Here is a 19,267-nt window from a genome sequence, read left to right on the forward strand (position 1 = left end):
TGTTGTTGAGAGTGATTTAACAATGCCATGGCATCTTAATCACAGAATCACGGGCGTGTCACCTAGTGTTTCTGTTGCATTGTTAAAAAGCACTTAGAAGTTCTAGACACCATGGCATTATCAAAGATCCACAAGTTCGGACTGAAAAAATAAACTCTTTTATTAGAATGAAGGTGATTTCATTATGCCATGAAGTATCACTCACAGAGTCACGGGCGTGCCACCTAGTGCTTCTGTTGCATTATCACAAAGCACTTAGGAGTTCTAGACACCATGGCATTATCAAAAACTCACAAGTTCAGACTGAAAAAATAAACCCTTTATTAGAATCAATGTGATTTCATAATGCCACGGCGTCTAACTCACAGAGTCACGGGCGTGCCACCTAGTGTTACTGTTGCATTGTCAAAAAGCACTTAGGAGTTCTAGACACCATGGCGTTATCAAATCCTCCTCACTCAAACCAAATAAATTCCTCCCAGCCCATCGTTGATCATAACTTTTGAAACCAAACGCTCCATCAAGCCAATAAATAGACGCTAACTTACCTTGTTCCACCAGCCGTTCGGACAGCGGGAAAATATGGTAAATGTTTCTTTGTTCATGGGTCGGTCAAACACATGCACGAATATACTGCCGCGAATCAGCTGCGGTCATATCGCTCAGTATAATATTTTGCTTTTTGAGGAGTGAGGAAAACTAAGCTGCGATCAAACGCTTTTTTGCTAACGAAAGCGGGACTTTCATTCGGAAAAAAGCCTGTTCGCAAATTAAAACCAGAGAACGCTAACAAGCTTTGTTGGTTCCTTTTATTCAAATAGTACCTTCTATTTACGTAAGTTAAAAACACAAGCGCTAATTCCCTATTAATTTTTCATTACGCTCTTCTTTCGCTCCCAGCGGTCTGAATACCTGTCAATATATCTTTATTTAATACAGACCAAAGTAGCTAACTAGTACAGTGTCCAGCAGTGAAGAGTTATCTGCCATGAAAGTTGAGAATCGAATTTCTTATTGATTCGACAAAATCTGTCAAGCGGTGACGTGTGAATGATACGTTACATTCGTTTCCCAAGGTCTCCGTAGCATCGTATTGCGCGATCCATCAACGCTTGTATTGTATTATATTGCGTAATCGGGTAACTTTTGTGTACCCATGGCCGCCGGAAAGAACCAGTTGCTAAAGCTTCAGGGTTCTCATGGTGGCAAGCCCAAAACAAAGTTTGCAAAGGTCGTTGTATTTCTATAGCCTTTTCACAGGGCTCTGTTACCCAAACATTTTCCTGAAGTTTGACCAACATAGAATTTTACATGTACATAATGGTACTGGCGTGAAGAAGCCGTACAGTACTTCTACATTCGCAATAATGTTAAGGGTTGCAATAATCAACGCAACAGACTAGGTGGGTTCCAAAAAAAGCCCACCAGGTTAAAACTTCTTTTATTTTAGTGCTATTTACTTGACGCCTGCCCAGGGGAATGTACATTGCAATATCATGTTAGTCGCATTAATGTTTTGCTTGAATTCAAAATTGTGACAGTCCAGCCAAATGTGGTTCCGCAATAACTTATCTTCTTCCCTAAACGGACCTTACCTTGGTTTTGCCCAGGGTCATTCGATTGTTTTCCTAGAGCACGGATGCCTTCCACTTCAGTCGCATAATAGACAGGCGCCAATTCCATAGCACAAGAATGTTCCTCTCCTTCTTTTTGTCCACGAATTTCTCGTGTTTTCTGGTTTCCATTTGTTTCTATTGTCGCGCATCTTGCGTTTTCCCTCAAGTGAACTGTTTTCACGCAACTTTTATGGACGATCGATCAGTTTTTCGGAAGGGCGCGCTTTCCTCTCGTTCCTGACTCTATTGTAAAACATATCATCGCAAGGTTCTGTGGCTTGTTTATGTGCCCGCGTTTCAATGCATCCGACTCCTTATATTTAAATTCGAACGGGCAGCGGCTTATCGCTAAACAATAGTAATAACTTAGCCTGAAAGCAGGAAAGCGGGAAAGCTTTGTCCCTGCCGTGAATGTACGCAAGATTTAGGAAGATGCTAATTGTAAGAAAAACCAACACTTCTGACGAGCTTTTTTTCTTTTCCGTCAACGTGCCAATTCCAGCAAAATCACGTAGATTCATCTTGTTTTGATTCATTTCAAAAACAAAAAAAAGTCAAACAAGGTACGTGACCGAAAAAAGCGTCATGCGATCTCGGTACAGTGTTGGTGGCTACAAGGCTAATAAAGCCGACGCCTATCTTTATATGTATTTTTTTTCTTTCTCACAAGTTGACGCGAACATTAGCATTAACATACTGCATACTTGTTTAATTCGGTTAAGCTTAATTTGTAGCTACTTGTTATAAAGTTTTCTGAAATATAAAATGCATTTTCCTCGAGTTCCAATATCATCCCACTTACCGTCACCTTACTTATATTTTGACATGTGGCTTCTCAGAGTTGGTCTCCCTGTGCTAGTGAAATCATTTGTTTACGATATATAATTGTATATTAAAGTGAGAGCGTCGAACGCACTCTCATAATCTCTGATTACTACTAGTTATTTCCTTATCAGTGGTCCCTTGAACCGATTACGTCGTGTTCATTGGCAAAGTTTGACAAGCGATGACGTGTCATTGATGGGTAAAATTCGTTCATCTGACAATTGATACATGCATAGGTCTGTGGTGTTCTGGTTTACTTTTAGTTAAACAACATTTCTGTCACAAAGCAGCAAGATTATGACGCCTTAAGGTAAACATAATGAAGTAACCTGGAGCGCTACCAGATACTCCAGATAAAAGCCCATACAAAGCCTTAGGAAAGTTTCCTAAAGCTTTGTGTGGGACAACGGGAGGTACTTACAGTGCACGTGTTTTCCGTCCTGTCATGGGCTCCTGGGGTGGGCGGAATTCTCTCATCCGGACCGCCACAGCGGAAGGAATCCGTCGCGTTGATCTATTTTCGTGAACGAATTAGAGGTAATCGTCAATCTTTTGCCCTTTTGACACTTGCGTAGACGGTTATTCAGCGCAAGTTTATCTCTATTCACGTTAAATGGCAAGGAAAGTGACTGTAAGTAAATTCAATTTACTTACAGTTGAAGCTGTAAGAGCTTCTTTCGTTGTTTGTAGCTCGGCGCTGTAATGGCGCGTAATCTGTGTGTCTCTCTTTGTACAATTTTAAGTAAAAAATGAGTCGATTTCATTCGAGTTTACCTCTCTGATCAATACTGTATTTAAGGTTACTGTAGACCTTCAGGGGTGACTTCCGGAAAGTGCTTCTTTCACGCGCGCTGCTTTAAAGAAAACCGCGGTAAACTATAAGTCATTGTGAAGCTAATAAACTGTAGAACCCGAAAATAATAATATATTTTGCGATTTTTGTTTTGGTAGGCACGCGCAAGCCTTTAAACGCACAAATGATCGCCTTTGGTAAACTGAATTACAAGCCTTTGTGTTACCGCGGACATCCAAATTGACTAGACATTATCAATCAGGAGATAATGGGCTGACAAAGCGTGTGAGGCTTTTTCGATATTTCTATTGGTTGCTTAGGAAATCCCTTTTAAAGCTGAACGATAAAAAATTTCCTCCCTGCTGTTACTCAATGGGACGTCACAGGAAAAATATTTTTCAAATATTTTGGTGCACCAATATCTGACAAATATTTCGGCCAAATTTCGTTAAAATCCGATAAATCTACATACCTTAATGATTCATTTGAATAGAGGTAATTTACGCAAAGATAAACCTTGAGTTTTCGGCCTCGAAAGAAATTCACCGTTTTCGCACGTCACTGAAGCGGTTGTTAAGGTGGCCATGCCGCCAACCAATGAAACGCAGCTTTGAATTCCCAAACGGTTATCAATAACGCTTCCAGGGAATGAATGTGCAATGTTTATATTTGCAGCATATCTTTATATCTTACATCGGGGTAGCGAAGTCTGCCGTGAAACATTCAGCAGCTCATAAACCGAATCAGCAGATAAATAGTAAAGAAGGTAAAAAAAAGAGGAATGATAGCGGAATAGCCTTAACAGGCCTTCTCGGCGAGCCGTGTCGTTATTTACACATTAAAAAAAAATAATAATAAAAATAAAAAATAGAAACAAATAAAAAAAAAATAAACGCGTAATTCATCAGTCTGTTTGTTTTACTAGAATATGGAAAAACGCTCTTCCAGGCAGAGGAAAGGAGCGTTTGGAGAAGCTGTTTGTGTGATATCAACGAATAAATTCACCGGTAATTCCTCGGCAATCAACTTCTGTGCCAGAAGAAACTAGAGCAGGGCATCGATGAAACATGCGCTTGCGATTCAAATATGGGAACGCTAAAACCGTCCAAAATCGCCTAGTCTATCACTTGAGAGACCAAAACAATCAACAAAAGGGAAGATTTCTGTGCGAGAAGTTGCAAGACGTGAGGGATAAACAAAAGAAGCGAAATACGACTCCGCGGATGACATGAGTTGCTTCTCAACTCAAGGACTGACACATTTTAATTGGCTTATCTCGATGCTCTACCGCTTCTTGCGGTTAATTTACAACAGAACAGAGCACAGTCGAAGCTTCTTTTATATTTACAAACCCAAGTTTATTTATTTCTCTGGTAATCAACAACTACATTTCCTTTATAGAAATTAGCAACCTGTTAAGAACCTACCTAGCCTAAATTGCCAATAACTACCCCAAAATACAAGAACCTATTTTGCCAGACTTCAAAAAATGTAGGTTCTTGAACGCGGGTTTTTCTTGTGTGGCAGCAGACAATATGTTACGGGAATTTCTAAGAATGGAACCAATTTCACGCAATAATTTTGTCACCCTAGAAATGTTGCTAACTATGATAAAAAGCCAAATATACAGATCGCAGTTTTAATTCACCAACTTGATCAAGTTAAATAAATGTGTTTCTGCTCTATTTTAAGCATTGATTGTACTCTATTGAATTTAAAATCCGATAATATTAATCCTGTAATCTGATTGGTTAGTTAAGCCGTGATGATATTATTTGCAGGTTTCCTGCAATGTTTGTCTACCGTCATTGATCATTTCGAGTGGGTTTCTATCCGTCTATTACAAATGAATATATGAAAGTTCAAATATTTGAACTGCGGAGAATGATATGGAGGTATGATTTATCATCAAAGTTATGCACACAGCTTAAGCAGTTGTAAAATTAAAGCCTGAAAAAATTCAGGCCTGAAAGGGATTCGAACCCATGACCTCTGCGATACCGATGCAGTGCTCAGTTGGTATAGCACTGCACCGGTATTGCAGAGGTCATGGGTTCGAATCCCATTCAATCCCATTGTCCTAAGTTAGTTACACGCTTCGCGAACACCAAATCACCATACGGTTCTTTTAAGGTTTCTTAAGGTAAAATATATCAAAGGCTTAAAACGCAATGTTAATCAAACAGCACATAGCCAAATCTAAAATCAGCCATTTTAAAGAAGGTGTAGTTCTGTGGAAGTCATGTTTTAAAACTGATGTGATGGAGGATCTGTCCATCATTGCCAATCAACGGATCCACAGGTTCAAAGAATAGCCTGGAGTTGAAGTACCTGCCTCATCACCGAAGTCTAACTCACCCAGTGAGTTATCCGCAAACGAAGCTTCGTTAGCTTCAGTTATTCCTATTCCGTGATCGGCACGTGAGCAGCTACTTCCACCTCCGCCAATCATAAGCACTGCACCGTCCCCGCCACTCCAGTCACACCAGAAACCGATTGCATGGGAGCCTTGTATTTCTCCACTACATGTGGCCTGTTGAAAGCCGCCAGTTGATTGATATTGTCCGCCATATTGTACAGTGCAATTCCCCAAGCACTGGTCTGTGGCCCAAACTACGCCATTCCTGAAGTCGCCATAGTTGGTGACTTTGGAGCGGAACGTCTGTCCACCAAGGCAGTTACCCGTGGTCTGCAGCAAAGGTGTATGTTGTGAGTCGTCACTGCGCGTGATCTTGAATTCGCTTCCGCTTACCGTCCAGAATGCTGTAGACATCATGTCAGCGTTGATCGACGGATCACTTGTGTCCCCAGAAGCGTCGTTCTTGTCATACCACCAATGTCCAGTATCATCCATCCAATTTTTGGCATCATCATTTGAAAACCGAGCGATCAGTGTCCAACCTTGATTAATTGAGATAACCAGATTTAGAGGATGCCACTTTAATAGACAGTCGAACTCCGCTTTAAGGACATATATTAGAGAAGCAAAATTTCGGACGTTTTTTTCAGGCATGCCCATTCGTTACGTTATTTCTACCATACCTATACTGACCGTTATTGTGATGTTTTCATTAATTGGATATTTTTTTTCATGAGAAGAAAAAAAAGTAACTTAAACATTTCAACACACGGCACCTCACTTCAAGCATCCGAGAAGGTCACCTTATGATAACGGTCCCTTGTTGAGGTCTAAAAAAAGAGTTAATGGACTAAATATCGAACTCAAGTGCTATTTTAATACAGTTTTAACACTTCTGTTGTTCTGTTGTAAACAATGGCCTCTAGGTAACTTTGTTTACCACAGACAAATAGCTCGTTTCCATCGCGTTTGTCTGAGTCACAGCCAACGTTTAATTTTGGTCAAATTATATATATCTACAAAGAAAAGGTCAAAATACCGAGGTACAAATTTGAAATTTAGCTTACCCGTCGTATGTTCTCTGATAGAGCCGCTGTTTCAGCCAATCAGAGCCCGCGTTATATGTGTTCCGTTAATATATGAACAATTAGCATTTGATTGACGTTTGATTTCCTAAATATCTTTTGATTGACATTTAGCCGCGTAACCGATACGGTCAATTGACCTTTGAGCTTGGATAAGTTAGTTTATTGTCGCAGATATTTTCACTGTGAACACCTTCGTTGCTGACCTGTTTCGCTGACCCGTTTTCTGCTATTTTCAAATCTGTTTATCTGTTGCCTGACCTGGACAAACCGCAAAACAATCTGATTGGACATCGTCAAAGAAGTAAGTTTAGTACTGTAACTCAGGCTTAAAACAATGTAACTTAGGTTTGCGTTTATATTCCGATCGTCTGTTTGGTTTCTCAATGGAATTTTGTATTACCTCTTTAGATCGAATAATCTTGAATCCTGGAATAAATTATACGATTGGCGTAGCCCAATTAGATTGTCTGCTTGGTTTTTTACGGAACCATTTCATTCGATTTCTTGGCTGGATGAAGAAAACCCCTGCGCTGATCCACAGAAACGCACTCGGTCATGGATGAAGCGGCGGTAAAACAAGCCAAGACTGATCGACGTACTGCCAAATCGAACTTTACACGAGTTGGAAAAGCGTTGGTACATGCAGTTGAGTACAAAAGGCCTCCGAATGAGGTAAGACAAGCCATAATTAAGCTTCAGGGAGCATATGAGAACTTAGTGGCTAAACATGAGGATTATGCCAAGCACATCGAAGATGATGAAGCGTATGAAACTGAAGAAAAATGGCTCTCTGAATGCCAAGAAATTTTCATGAGGCTAGAAGTAGACGCGAAAATGTTCATTGAAAGTGTTGAGCAGTGTGGTTCGAAAGATTTAGCTGAGAATGGTGATTTAAGTAAAGGAAAGGAGAGCGCTTTAACCGATGAAGTACCGGGTAATGAAGGAATTCCAAATATGCAGCCTCCAACACCTAGCCACACCCCTGGAATGACAAATATTCAACCAATTAGCCAAACACCCCCAGAAATTAACGCCGGAAAAGTTGAAGGCACTTCAGATAAAGAAATTAACAGTGTTCAAAAGGCCGATGACAAGCAAAATCCCGCAATAAACCAAGAAACCACTAGTGATAAAAGTCAAGCTGGCGCGTGCACGTTTAAGCTCGAAAAACCAAAACTACCTGTTTTCGCTGGGAATGTAAGAGATTATGCAATTTTCCGCTCTGACTTCAAACACGCAATAGAAGCAAAATACACAAAGAGAGATGCAATAACGCTCCTGCGTACATGCCTGAGAGATAAGCCGCTAGAACTGATCAAAGGTATCGGAAGTGATTATGACGCCGCCTGGGAATATCTGGACTCGATCTATGGCGACCCGAGATTTGTGTCAGACACTGTGACCCAGGATATTGTCCAATTTAAAGCCTTGCAGGAAGGGGAAGATGCGCGATTTTGCGACCTGGTACATCTAGTCAAGAGATGTTATAATACCCTGAAAGAAGTTGGTCTCCCTAGTGATATGGACAACAGCCATATGCTTTCCATTATCGAACAAAAGATGTGCTCTGACGACAGAAAGGTCTGGGCGAGAGATCTGGAGAGAGAAAAGAAGCCTGCTACCCTGGAAGCGTTGATGAACTGGATGAACGTGGAAATGAAGTCACGAATGCGTGCCACAGCTCCTATCAGAGTGGGCTCATCTGGAAGACGCCACGTGAATCACTTCACATCTAATGACGGCAAACCTGTCTGGCACAAATGTTGGCTGTGCAAAACTTCATCCACTGGCCCGATCAATGCCCGAAGTTTACAGCTCTCAGCATTGATGACCGTATCGCAACTGCAAAGGCAAATCACCTGTGCTTCAGCTGTTTGAAGAGGGCCGGAAGGGGACACACTGTAGATAACTGCAGGCGTAAACAACAGTGCGCAAAGCTGGAGAATGGAATGCGGTGTCCACAACATCACCATCAGCTGCTTCATAAGAGCAATACTGTCAAGATTAGCGTCGCTACATCAGTCAATACGAAAGAAGCTATTCTCCCTGTACTCTCCGCAAACATTGGCAGCGCTAACGGCCTATTTAAATGTGGAAATGTTCTTCTTGACTCTGGCGCTCAAGTAAGCCTTATTCGTCAGGATACCGCAGAAACTCTCGGCTTGAAGGGAAAGGATGTTTCCATAACAATTACTAAAGTTGGCGGGGAGGAAGAGTCAATGAAAACCAAAGAATACAAAATTCAGCTAACCTGCATAGACACTGGCAAGCGTTTTACCGTTAAAGCAATCGGCATTCAGAGCATCAGTGATGAAATCCCAACAGTGAAAACTTCGCACTTACCGGAGCTTCTTGGCCTGCCTAACACGAGATTTCGCCGCGGCAAGGGACATGTGGACCTGCTAATCGGTATTGATCACGCACATATGCATGCTGGTGAAACGAGACAAGTGGACCATCTACTAGCTCGCAAGTCGCCACTTGGATGGGTAGTTTTTGGAGGAAAACCAGAGCAGATCTGTGACATAGCCAGCATATTACACGTCAAGTACGCCTCACCAATAGACTTAACTGACTTCTGGACAACAGAGACTATGGGTGTGGCCGTAAAACCCTGTGTCTGCGATGCAGACAAACTGTCTGAAACAGAAAGAGAAGAAGCTAAGCTAATAGAGGAAACATGTATCAAAGTTGGAAGTCAATGGATGATTCCATACCCCTGGAGAAAGGACCCCACCCTGCTCCCAGACAACAAAGATTTGGCAATGAAACGCCTAGAGTCAACAGAACGACGCCTGAAAAGAAATCCTGAACAAGTCGAAGCCTACTGCAAACAAATGGAAGAAATGGAAAGCATGAAGTTTGCGCGAAAGCTGTCCAAGGAAGAACAAAACGCGTATCAAGGACCTGTTCACTACATTCCTCATCACGCCGTGCTGAGGCCAGACAAGAAGAGCACTCCAGTTCGAATTGTTCTCAATTCATCTTCTGTATTTCAAGGACATACTCTGAATGATTACTGGAAGAAAGGTCCCGATCTTTTAAACGGCATATTTGGAGTTGTCTTACGATTCAGAGAGAAGAAAGTCGCAGTTATGGGAGACATCTCCAAGATGTATCATAGGATCCTAATTCCCGAGAGGGATCAACATGTGCATCGCTTTCTATGGAGAAACATGGAAACGGACAGAGATCCTGACATCTACCTCAAAACTGTTCTCACATTTGGGGACAAGCCTGCACCCGCTATGGCGCAAATAGCCCTGAGGAAAACAGCTCAAGAGAACAAGGTAGACTACCCAGAAGTAGCTGAAGTCCTCACAAACAACGTGTACATGGATGACATCTGCGATTCTGTAGACACAGTACATGAAGCCCGAAAATTAACGACAGATATTGACAAGGTCTTGAAGACTGGAGGATTCAAAGTTAAAGGATGGATTTCCAACGAGATGCTTGAAGAGAAAGAAAACAGTGACACAGAGAAGGAGATGAATCTATTTCAAGGAAACGAGGAGAAAGTCCTGGGAACCCTGTGGAACTTTCGAACAGACGAGTTCTACTTCCGAGTGAGGACAGAGTTGCCAAAGCTAGACGACAGACCAAACCCTGTGCCTTTGAAGATGACGAAGAGAATGATCTTAAGCCAGGTGGCTCGAATTTACGATCCGATTGGATTCGCTGCAGCATTCATAATCAGGGCGAAGATAGGGCTGCAAAAACTGTGGCAGTTGGGATTAGACTGGGACGATGAGGTACCAGTCGCAGTTCAGGATCAGTGGATCTCTTTGTTCAAAGAAATGAAAGAGTTGGACAATGTGTCCTTCGAAAGATGTTTAACTGCAGACAAAGCCGTGGATCCGCCAATGCTGTGTGTTTTCGCTGACGCATCGCAAGACGCATTCGGAGCATGCGCCTACCTACGCCAAAGAAAGGATGACACTTACTCAGTCAAGTTCATCGCAGCGAAGTCCCGAGTAGCACCGCTGAAACAGCTCACGATCCCGCGCTTGGAGCTACAGGCAGCCGTTCTCGCAACCCGCCTAGCCAAAACCATTCAGGAGGAAACTAGGGTACAGTTTCAAGATGTTAAGTTCTTCACCGACAGCACTATCACCTTGGCCTGGATTCAAAGTCCGTCTCGCAGCTTCAAACCGTTCGTATCCTCCAGAGTGGGAGAAATACAGAGTAACTCAGATCCAAGCCAGTGGAAGCACATCCCCAGTGAGGATAATGTAGCTGACGACCTGTCACGAGGGATCTCTGTTGATGAACTGCAGGGCAGATGGATGAATGGCCCGGAGTTCTTGTACTTACCAGAAAGTCGGTGGCCGATTAAGATCGCTTCGCCAGGCTCAGATGAAGACATGGAACGTCGACAAGCATGGATACTGACCGCAGCTGCAACGCAGAAAGCTAAAGATGCGATCGATCCGTCCAAGTTCTCCAGCTGGAGAAAACTAATCCGCGTGACGGCACGTATACGCAGACTAGCGGTGAAAATACGACTGAGAAAATACGATCAAGACGGAAAGGAAGGACCGCTGGCCCCTGAAGAGCTTCAGCAAGCAGAGATTTACTGGATAAAGCAAGCACAGTCAACCTTGCACAGCCGCCTAGAAAGAGGTGATTTCAAATCTCTCAGCCCGTTCAAAGATGAAAACGGAGTAATAAGAGTTGGAGGAAGAGTGGACGAAGCTATCGTGTCATATGAGACAAGACACCCCACCCTTCTTCCAAGTGACCACTGGATCTCTTTGCTGGTAACAAGACACGCCCATCAGCACGGACACACCGGGGTGGCAGCTACGACAGGCAAGACCAGGAGAAAGTTTTGGATCTTGAAGGCGAACAAGTTAAGCAAATCTGTGAAATTCAAGTGTGCATTCTGCCGTGAATTGGCACACAAGGCTGAAACGCAACTTATAGCAGACCTCCCTGTTCTCCGCTTAGCACCAAACACGCCTCCGTTCCACTATACCGCCTGCGATTACTTTGGTCCTTACAGCGTAAGAATCGGGAGAAACAAGACGGCTAAGCACTATGGCGTCATCTTTACCTGTTTAAACACAAGAGCTGTCCATCTGGAATTAGCAGTTGACCTAACTACAATGGAGTTTATGCACGTCCTAAGAAGATTCTTTTCAATCAGAGGCTACCCGGCAGTAATGCTAAGCGATAACGGTTCACAGATGGTTGGTGCTGCTAACGAACTGAGAGAGATGGTGGAAGGTCTAGATGCCAATCAATTACGTGAGTTCTGCGGGGAAAAGAAAATTCAGTGGATCTTCACTACACCAGCTGCGCCACACCAAAATGGATGTGCAGAAGCCCTTGTAAAGAGCTGTAAGAAATCACTTAAGATAGCAATTGGCGAGCAGCTTCTAACGCCTTTTGAGCTGTACACCTGTCTTTTAGAAGTTGCAAACTTAGTGAATCAACGCCCCATCGGTCGCATTCCCACTGATCCAGATGACGGAGCCTACCTGTGTCCGAACGACATGCTCCTTGGAAGAGCAACACCAGAAGTACCACAAGGTCCGTTCAAGGACACAAGAAACCCACGCAGACGAGTGGAGTTCGTGCAAAAAATTGTCGACTCGTTCTGGAAGCGTTGGACTAGGGACGTATTTCCTGTCCTAGTACCGAGAAAGAAGTGGCACGTGGAGAAGCGAAACGTACAAGTTAATGACATAGTAACAGTGGCTGAGCAAAATGCAGTAAGAGGCAAGTGGGCAGTGGGCCGAATAATCAAAGTTTATCCTGGACCAGATGGACGAGTTCGTAATGTTAAAGTCAGAACAGCCACAGGAGAGTACAGCCGTCCAGTTACAAAGATTGCAGTCATTCACCCTGTAGAAGGTGACGACTGAACGAACAGCTGATAAGATAAGGACTACGCCCTTATCGGGGCGGAGAATGTTCCGTTAATATATGAACAATTAGCATTTGATTGACGTTTGATTTCCTAAATATCTTTTGATTGACATTTAGCCGCGTAACCGATACGGTCAATTGACCTTTGAGCTTGGATAAGTTAGTTTATTGTCGCAGATATTTTCACTGTGAACACCTTCGTTGCTGACCTGTTTCGCTGACCCGTTTTCTGCTATTTTCAAATCTGTTTATCTGTTGCCTGACCTGGACAAACCGCAAAACAATCTGATTGGACATCGTCAAAGAAGTAAGTTTAGTACTGTAACTCAGGCTTAAAACAATGTAACTTAGGTTTGCGTTTATATTCCGATCGTCTGTTTGGTTTCTCAATGGAATTTTGTATTACCTCTTTAGATCGAATAATCTTGAATCCTGGAATAAATTATACGATTGGCGTAGCCCAATTAGATTGTCTGCTTGGTTTTTTACGAACCAATATGGAAACTTTAAAATAATTCAAGATAAATACCGTGAATCCTCGAATTAGCGCCCCCCCCCCCTTGAATAAGCGCCCCACCTATCGGCCAAAATTTAAAATAACCGTCCCCCCCCCCTCGAATAAGCGCCCTCTCTCCTACCCCCATTTTGTGGACGAGTAATGTCCACAAAAGAGAAACGTACCACTGCAAGTACTGCCATCTCCAGAATATCCAGCTTTACATGTGCAAGTGTGAGATCCATGCGTGTTACTACACACAGCATTCACGTCACAGCCGTGAGAGTTTGTAGAGCATTCGTCGACGTCTAAAACAAAGTTAAAGGACTAAATATCGAACTCAAGTGCTATTTTAATACAGCTTTAAGACTTCTGTTGTTCTGTTGTTAACAATGGCCTCCAGGCAGCTTTGTTTACCGCGGACAAATAGCTCGTTTCCATTGCGTTTGTCTGAGTCACAGCCAACGTTTAATTTTGGTCAAATTATATATATCTAAAAAAACAATATCAAAATGCCGAGGCACAAATTTGAAATTTACCTTACCCGTCGTATGTTCTCTGATAGAGCCGCTGTTTCAGCCAATCAGAGCCCGCGTTATATGGAAACTTTAAAATAATTCAAGATAAATACCGTGAATCCTCGAATTAGCGCTCCCCTCCCACCCCCCCCCCCTTGAATAAGCGCCCCCTTCGAATAAGCGCCCCACCTATCGGCCAAAATTTAAAATAACCGTCCCCCCCCCCCCCCATCGAATAAGCGCCCTCTCTCCTACCCCCAGTTTGTGGACGAGTAATGTCCACAAAAGAGAAACGTACCACTGCAAGTACTGCCATCTCCAGAATATCCAGCTTTACATGTGCAAGTGTGAGATCCATGCGTGTTACTGCACACAGCATTCACGTCACAGCCGTGAGAGTTTGTAGAGCATTCGTCGACGTCTAAAAAAGAGTTAAAGGACTAAATATCGAACTCAAGTGCTATTTTAATACAGTTTTAAGACTTCTGTTGTTCTGTTGTTAACCATGGCCTCCAGGCAGCTTTGTTTACCGCCGACAAATAGCTCGTTTCCATTGCCTTTTTTCTGAGTTACACGAAACGTCTAATTTTGGTCAAATTATATATATCTAAAAAAACAAGAAAAAAAAACGTCAACATGCCGAGGCACAAATTTGAAATTCAGCTTTCTCGTCGTGTGTTCTCTGATTGAGCCGCTGTTTCAGCCAATCAGAGCCCGCGTTATATGGAAACTCCATTACAATTTACTTTAAATATCGTAAATCTTCGAATTAGCGCCTCTCCCCCCCTTGAATAAGCGCTCTCATCGAATAAGCGATGATCATGACGTGGCATGAAGCTGCGGATCCACTTGGCTATTGTTATTTACTCTGACAGTGTTGTGACGAAATTCATTGTCAAAAGCAATTCAGAAGCATGAAAAACTGACGTCAATTTGTTTTTCCGACAGCAAATTGTCAAAATTTCCGCTCTCTCTCGTTAACGCATCGCATAAATTATGAATTCATGTGTCCGTCCGCTTATTGACAATGAAAATTAACCAATGAGCGCGCTAGAATTTCTGCAGTTACTGTAAAAATGAAATTTGCGCGCAGCAGGGATGTGCAAAAGCAATAGGCGCGAACATCTTTAAGCAAAAAACTCGTGAATGTTCTTTATTTGGTCTCTTCAGGAATTTACTTATTCATTTGTCTTTAAATGTTCAAAACATTGCCGTTTCAAAGACGACCTACAGTTACTGTTTACTAATGTGAATCGACACCCATATATAATGAAGGTTTTGCGACACCTTTTGTTTTCTAGATTCTCAGCTCTTACAGTACGGAAAATAAAACTGACCAGTACAACTTTTGCCATCTCCAGCATATCCAGCTTTACATGAGCAAGTATGAGATGCATGAGTGTTACTACAGACAAGGAAAGTTTCTGCCAATATGATCAAAACACGATACTAAGGATGACCTCCAACCACTACATAATAATAGCTAATAGTGCACGATAGTTCAGCCAATCGGGTTGTTGCCATTGCATTTGTGTAACAAAGGTATGGGTTTATTTATTTTTGAGACAAGTATCATAAAAATGTTACTGAGCACATATATCATTATACCACTGCAAGTTTTTCCGTTTCCAGTAAATCCATGTTTACACAAACAGCGATAGGAACCCCGTGTATTCTTACAGTCGGCATTTACGTCACAGAAGGATTCCGAAGAGCTACATTCATCAGCGTCTAAAACACAGCAACAACAACAAAAAGTGATTATTGTATACTACAAAAAAGACGTTTTCTTCTGTTTGGTTTGTTTGTTTCGTTCTGTTTTGCTTTGTTTGGTTGTTGTTGTTGTTATTTGGTCTAAGTTCGATTGCCTTGATTTGGTGTGGTTTGTCTCCTGTCCACCCCTGACCTGTTCACTCCAGACCTGTTCTGTCCTTTTCTGTCCTTTTTTCTCCTGTCCTAAGAGCTATGTCCTGCCTCTTTTATCTTGTCCTGAATGCCCTATGCTATCCTGTATCGTTCGGAGTCTGCCCTGTCCTATGTGAGCTGTAGTGTTTTGTCCTGTCTTGTCTTGTCCTATCTTTCCCGTTCCTGTCCTGTCCTGTCCTGATCTGTTCTGTTCTGTTCTGGTCTGTATTGTCATTCCCTTTCCTTTTCTGTTCTGTTCTGTCCTGTCCTGTCCTGTTCTGTCCTGTCCTGTGTTTTCCTGTCCTGTCCTGCCCTGTCCTGTCCTGTCCTGTCCTGTCCTGTCCTGTCCTGTCCTGTCCTGTCCTGTCCTGTCCTGTCCTATCATGCGCTGTCCTGTCCTGTCCTGTCCTGTCCTGTCCTGTCCTGTCCTGTCCTGTCCTATCATGTGTTGTCCTGTACTCTCCTGTTCTGTCCTGTCCTGTCCTGTTCTCTCTTCTGCAGTCCTACACTTTCCTATCCCGTTTGTCCTATTCTGTCCTTCACATTCTGTCACATCCTTTTCTGTCTTGCCTTGTCCTGCCTTAAAAATCTTGCCGCGTTGTGTCGTGTCTTGTTGTTTCGTGTCGTTTCGTGTATAGCCTTTCCTTGCCTCGCGTTGTCATGTCTTGTCTTGTCTTTGAATCAAATCGGTTTTGGATTATCGTATATTATTTTTATTAATGGTACTTACCCTCTGTCTTCATGTCACAGTAGGCAAGTAAAATTTTCTCAATCTCAAGGAAAAGAAGCCAGTAGTTGCCGTTATCAGCCCATTGTCCCTCACTTGCCTTGATTTCTTTGCAAGATTTTGCAGGTAGATCCGGGACAGAACCGAGGCGAACTGTTAAACAGTAACAAAGTTGATTTCAAGAAAAGGTCATCGTTCAGATCTTTTTTTTAGTAGAAATCATTGCATTGCTGACGAAAACAAAAAAAAATTATGAATATTTTATGAAAATTACAGTAGTTTCCTCGGTTCTCGACTGAGAGAGGTTTTCTCCAAAAGCAGCATTTCTTCGGTTAGAAATTCCGATCACCCAGTATTTCATAGGAAAACAATTAAATCATATTATGCCCATCATTAAAAAATAAACTTTAAATAAAATGAAAGTGATCGATGAATTTAATGTTTCTATCGACATTAATTTACCTCTATCCTTGTCTCGTTTGAAATAATATCTGTCTGAGTCGGGAACGAAGTCTTCAGGTCTGGCTTCCTTGGTACGGTTGGTCAATTCACACGTTTCCTTGGAAATGACGTAATTAAAACTCTGGCATCTAACGTCGCGATAACATTCCTGCAAGCACACATTACCGAGTGGTGCTTCCGCGATCTTCTTGTAGATGTGTCGCTGTAGCATCATTCCCGAGATGGAATATTCAGCTTCACCGCTACATTCCTCAGCAGCTGAGTCAACGAATGCTTTTTGGCAAAGCAGAAATGCAGCGATGATATAGACGCACTGTGAAGCCATAATTTTTGCTGACTTTGACCCAGTTATACCTATGTAGTGCACTGTAGTCCTGTAGATGTAATGGTTGAAAAATAACACAAATAAGTGCATGGAGAAATTACATAAAACAGAACAAAGCTTTAGTCATACTTACCGAGTTGAAATAACGGCGTCGACAAAACGAGGATCAGACCAGATCGGATCACGGACCGGATCACGGATCGGATCGCGGATCGGATCGCGGATCACGGATCGGATCACATAAAAGGAAAGTTTAACAAAAATTTTAAAAAAATCAAATCTTTTTTAAGATAATAATAGCGGAGCTCCTGCGCGCCCAAGGCGCGCGAGCGGAGCCCCATACCTTAGAAAATGTGGTAACCCATCGATCTGAAATATCCGTCCGTACGCCAATACCTTGAAAACTAAGAGAATAGCACCATTACCATAGCTACATCTTTGATTTTGTGCGTTCCCGCCATTGCTAATTGACAGCTGTCAAAAAGAGCTATCCGCTGACCAGTATCAAGTGACTATATCGCGGGCTCAGGTTTAGAGCTTATCGAGGTTGCGTGTTTTTTTTAAGTTGACCGCTGACCAGTTACTGGTGTGCCGATTGGATCACGGGCTCAAGTCACGTTATTTCCTTGAGGGAGAAGGAAGGAGTACTTGCAAAGGCAAAATTTCGGCGCAAACTAACCCCTGGCGCATTGTTGACTTTTCTTTTGACATATTTCTTGTACAATCGTCTCTTGGAAAGTCCCTGATTTATTGCGTACGTAATTTCTACAAAATGTTTAAGCAAGCAACCGGAACGATGATCCTGCTGGTATACGATGGATCAATAGGCTTGGCTAAATCTATATATTAAATAAAAAATCAAAGGACAAAATTAAAATATGTTCAATGAAAACAATAAATGATGCGTGACAAGCCAAAATAAAGTCTGCGGGACATATGGAGCGCAGTTCCCGTTGAAAGAAGGGCCGAAGAGCTCCGCAACCCACAAGTATAAACTTAAATGGCTATAGGACACTAAGGCCTTTAAGTGCTACGGCTGTGACTGGACCATTCGAGTCCCATACGAAATTCCTGATCCGTCAAATGATGTAATTGAGTCTACTAATGAGTATAAGTCGTTTATGAAGGAAGGGAAACTACAAGTTCATCTCGGGCCCACGCATTACCACCTACGTGCTGCATGCATTGATGCCAAGAATCCCGAATTTGACGCAACTAATGACATGTTAATTGCAGCGAATGACAAGAGGTCATTTAAAGAGCCACATAAGCGCTTAATTTATGACGAATTTAAATTTTAACGAACAGGCAGATGTAGTTATGTTTTGTGCGAACGGCGAAGGTGCAAGCTATATACTTTGAACTTCAGCTGGCTCGAAGCTTGCATGAACCTCCCATTCTCGTTTTTGAAATTGTTGTTAGTCTCGGTAGCTAATTCTCGGCTACATTTTCGCGTCTTATGCGAGCGTTATAGTTGGCGTTACAGTTTGCTGGAGCTACGTCACGGTTTGCGCATCTTGAAAAAGCTAGCCTAGTTTTTCAATTTGCAATCCTTGTTAATCTTTGCCATCCTTAACTATCCTCATTCCGTTTTGATTTATCCTTGCCTCTTAAGTATTTTTCTACCCTAGAACACGATCATTTCAAGGTTTTATTATATTTAAAGGCAACTCTTTATGACCCTGAAAATGATTCTAAATATCGTAACGTAACTCCTAAAATGTTTTTTATTCTCAGGTTGCGTTATCCTTCAGACGATTGATGTTACGTCTTAAAATGTGAAAACGATTCCTAGATTTTTTTTTGCAAAACAGCTATATTTCTTTGAAATGCAAGTGGTTTGTTTCGTTTTATTCCAGTGAGAAACATCGTATTCCAAACTCACATCTTCTAAAAGCACCGACTTATTCCGAAAAGGGAAATTGTTCGACATCATAAGGTGTTTAATTTGTTGAGTGTGTTTTTAGTTTTTTGTCCTTTGATTTATACGTTCGTCTTATTATGACCATGTTGACTCGTTTTTTGACAGTTTACCTTTGATATTATTATTGCAGATAACTTAAAAGAATATCACACCTAAATTAAATAAAACGTTCTGCCCACAGCTGTATCAATATGCCAGAGAGCACTTAACAGACATAAGAAAGGAGAGACCTTTTGATAAACAACAAGTCATCTTTTAATGGCGGGAAGATCACACTTCTCGCACATCCGGGAATCTCTAAATACGGGTTTGACAAATAAGAGCATGTCACGCAGCATGTCACAACAGTAGT

The 19,267-nt window shown here is 42.2% G+C and overlaps 3 protein-coding genes and 2 pseudogenes across 3 annotated transcripts in view; 3 read left to right on the forward strand and 2 right to left on the reverse strand.

Annotated features, from left to right (window-relative positions):
• Positions 1-19,267, forward strand: part of LOC145495612 (uncharacterized) — a 265,207-nt gene that overhangs the window by 110,785 nt on the left and 135,155 nt on the right. The gene's annotated exons all lie outside the window — the stretch shown is intronic.
• Positions 4,944-18,762, reverse strand: LOC145496076 (uncharacterized). Its single transcript, XM_081475692.1, has 6 exons — positions 16,667-18,762; positions 16,208-16,357; positions 15,181-15,303; positions 13,871-13,993; positions 13,240-13,362; positions 4,944-6,135 (listed from the first exon to the last, which is right to left on the reverse strand). Exons 1-6 carry the CDS (start codon positions 17,079-17,081, stop codon positions 5,522-5,524), a joined length of 1,548 nt encoding a protein of 515 aa, XP_081331818.1. The 5' UTR covers positions 17,082-18,762; the 3' UTR covers positions 4,944-5,521.
• LOC145495614 (uncharacterized) lies at positions 6,717-10,254 on the forward strand (annotated as a pseudogene).
• On the forward strand, positions 10,283-12,554 carry LOC145495615 (uncharacterized). Its single transcript, XM_081475243.1, has one exon. The coding sequence runs from the start codon at positions 10,305-10,307 to the stop codon at positions 12,552-12,554; it is 2,250 nt and encodes a 749-aa protein (XP_081331369.1). The 5' UTR covers positions 10,283-10,304.
• On the reverse strand, positions 15,298-16,181 carry LOC145495616 (uncharacterized; annotated as a pseudogene).

This window comes from Orbicella franksi, chromosome 8, assembly GCF_964199315.1.
Source record: "Orbicella franksi chromosome 8, jaOrbFran1.1, whole genome shotgun sequence".
NCBI classification, from domain to species: domain Eukaryota; kingdom Metazoa; phylum Cnidaria; class Anthozoa; order Scleractinia; family Merulinidae; genus Orbicella; species Orbicella franksi.